General features: G+C 53.2%; 1 protein-coding gene across 1 annotated transcript in view; it reads right to left on the bottom strand.

The window, feature by feature from the left end:
• DOCK3 (dedicator of cytokinesis 3) overlaps nucleotides 1–2,414 on the bottom strand; it is a 99,500-nt gene that overhangs the window by 65,511 nt on the left and 31,575 nt on the right. Inside the window, exons 9-11 of the mRNA XM_018572194.1 lie at nucleotides 1,926–1,986; nucleotides 1,662–1,809; nucleotides 897–985 (exon numbers count right to left, since the gene is read on the bottom strand). Of these exons, the coding sequence (XP_018427696.1) occupies nucleotides 897–985; nucleotides 1,662–1,809; nucleotides 1,926–1,986 (298 nt within the window). The remainder of the gene's footprint in view (nucleotides 1–896; nucleotides 986–1,661; nucleotides 1,810–1,925; nucleotides 1,987–2,414) is intronic.

Here is a 2,414-nt window from a genome sequence, read left to right on the forward strand (position 1 = left end):
GGGGGGGGGGGGGGGGTTCCTTTCCCTCACCTCATAGTTCCAGCCGACCTGTGACAATGAGACTGTCACAGGTCGGCTCAGTAGATCGGGAGGTGAGCGAACACATACCGGGTTCGCTCACCTCTCGATCCTGTCACTGCTCTCTGCCGTGACAGGGGGAGGGGCTGGATTCCCCCCTCCCCGCTCCGATCCTCCAGCGCTGACTGGCGGAACGGACGGGGGAGGGGGCGGGTACAGCTGGCTCTGCCTCTAGATAGGAGGAGCCAGCTGTCAGTCACGCAGCTGGGCAGATCTCGACACCGATGTCGGGATCCGCTCCGGCTGCGGCGTCTCAGTATACGGCGAGCTGTAGCTCCCTATATACCGAGCCTAGGGTGACGGGAGGACGCTAGTTTGTGTCCTCCCGTCACCCTAAGGAGAACTATGGGGAAAACCCCTCACCCCATAGTTCTCCTTTAAGGCAGCTTCCATCTGATGCTTTCAACAGGTACTTTGTATCATTCTCTTTAGAGGGCTGACAACACTGACCTCACTCTGAAAATGCTAGTTGCCTTGGCTGTGTCTGTGCTGAGCCAGGAGAAGCATGCAGCCAGTGAAGTCAAACTGAGGTCAGGAATGTTTCATTGATCACTAGCTCAGCCAATCCCATACTAGCGTTGCAGCCGGTTCCGTATCCACCAGGACAGTCCGGGTTTTGAGTCCTGTATCTGCTGTGTCTGGGATTCAGCTGGTCTCAAAACCCCGGACCGTCCAGGCGAATCCGGAACCGGCGGCAACCCGATCACATACGACAAAATCCTCAGGATCGATATGACAGCCAGGAAAACGGCATTTTTAGAAGGAGCCAGCCATGGCAGGACTCGAAGTCTCCGGCTCTGTGCGCAGATTTGTCTCACCGTAGTTGGAGCTCGGCGTGGAGTATTTGGTGCTGGTTTTACGGATGATGTTCTCATGGACCTGGAACCATTCGTTCTCATTGTTACACCTGAAACAGAAGACAAAGATTCCCAGAGGCATTTATATCATACGAGCCGATCACCTCGGAGCCGTACTTCCTACCAGCCGATCCCGTACCCCCCGGAGCTCCCTCACCCAAATTCAAGTCAAGGAGCGCTGGATGACGCAATACATTTTATAGAGACCGCCAGCTCTGGTTTGTTTCCAGGACTTTTAATTTGATGGTCTCTCAGGGCAACCGGAAGAAGTCCGGAATAAAATGTTACTTGCAATCACTAAAGGAAAGCCGACGCGTTTCTAAATCGGCAAAGGTCTCCCTTCTTCAGGGCTGAAATAGGATCCAGAGAATGAAATGAGGTAATAAAAGGACCGGTAATGGATAATAACGGCATTGGAGGCTTTATATCTCGCTCTGGTTCAGCGGCCTGATTTAGAACAAGATACAAAGCCTCCAACATGTTTCAGGAGGTTTTGTGCTGTCCATCCCCCACCCCCCTCTGCCAATCCCTGCACTGGCTTCCATTCCCCACCCCCCTCTGCATATAATTGTGATGTCTTCCTTATATTGTACAGCGCCGCGCACACTGTTGGCGCCATATAAATCCCGTATAATCAATCTTTACATGTGAAGTCCCCCCAAGTGATCGATCGGCTTTTGGGGGGCATCGGAGGAAGCGACAACCGATTTCCCGCCTCGTACTCACGTGTAAACCTTCAGGACAAAATCCTTCTCGTCTCGTTGCTCGCACAGCGCCGGCAGCACCTCCCCGAGGCCCAGGACGGCGCAGCCGTAGGGCCGCCGGTAGTGGATGTGCGCGGGGCCCTTCCGGGAGTCGTTTAACAGCATGCGGCCTAAAAGAGAAGCGGAGAGTGATGAGCGACGGCTCCCCGACGAGGCTCATCCTGTCCTCAGCCAATCAGAGGACGACGTCTTTCAATACAGACAGGAAATTGGTCGAATGACCTACCTATCCTGATGACATGGACGACAAGGTGGAGGTCCCGCTTCACATCTCTGCTGCTGAGGTCCTGCAATAGACACACCGGGGTCACTCTCATGGCTTATATGAAGGAGGAGAAGGTCGGGGAGCGTTGGGTGTAAAGTCGGATTGCGCAGAATGTATAATAGAAGTGGCGGGGCAGTCGTCATACATAAAGGGGCCTCCAGGGGGCGCTCTCAGGATACATTGGAGAGAAGGAGCTCCATGCCAAGAGCCGAGAGTCCCAATATCTTTATTTCATTATAATAAAATGTGTTCTGGGGGGTTCTGAAGGGCTCCAGAAGGAAACAATGCAACGCCAGGATCCGAATGGGTCACATAATGGCTGCGGCCTCGCAATGGGGTGCAGAACATGGTTCTTATTTTACCTTTTTACCTTTTTTTTTTCTGGTTCACCGGAAACAAATAGAAATCCTTTACTTTAACGTCCAGACGTACCGTGAACAGCGCTGAGAG

Source organism: Nanorana parkeri, unplaced genomic scaffold (assembly GCF_000935625.1).
Source record: "Nanorana parkeri isolate BGI_ZX_2015 unplaced genomic scaffold, ASM93562v1 scaffold1966, whole genome shotgun sequence".
Lineage (NCBI taxonomy): Eukaryota > Metazoa > Chordata > Amphibia > Anura > Dicroglossidae > Nanorana > Nanorana parkeri.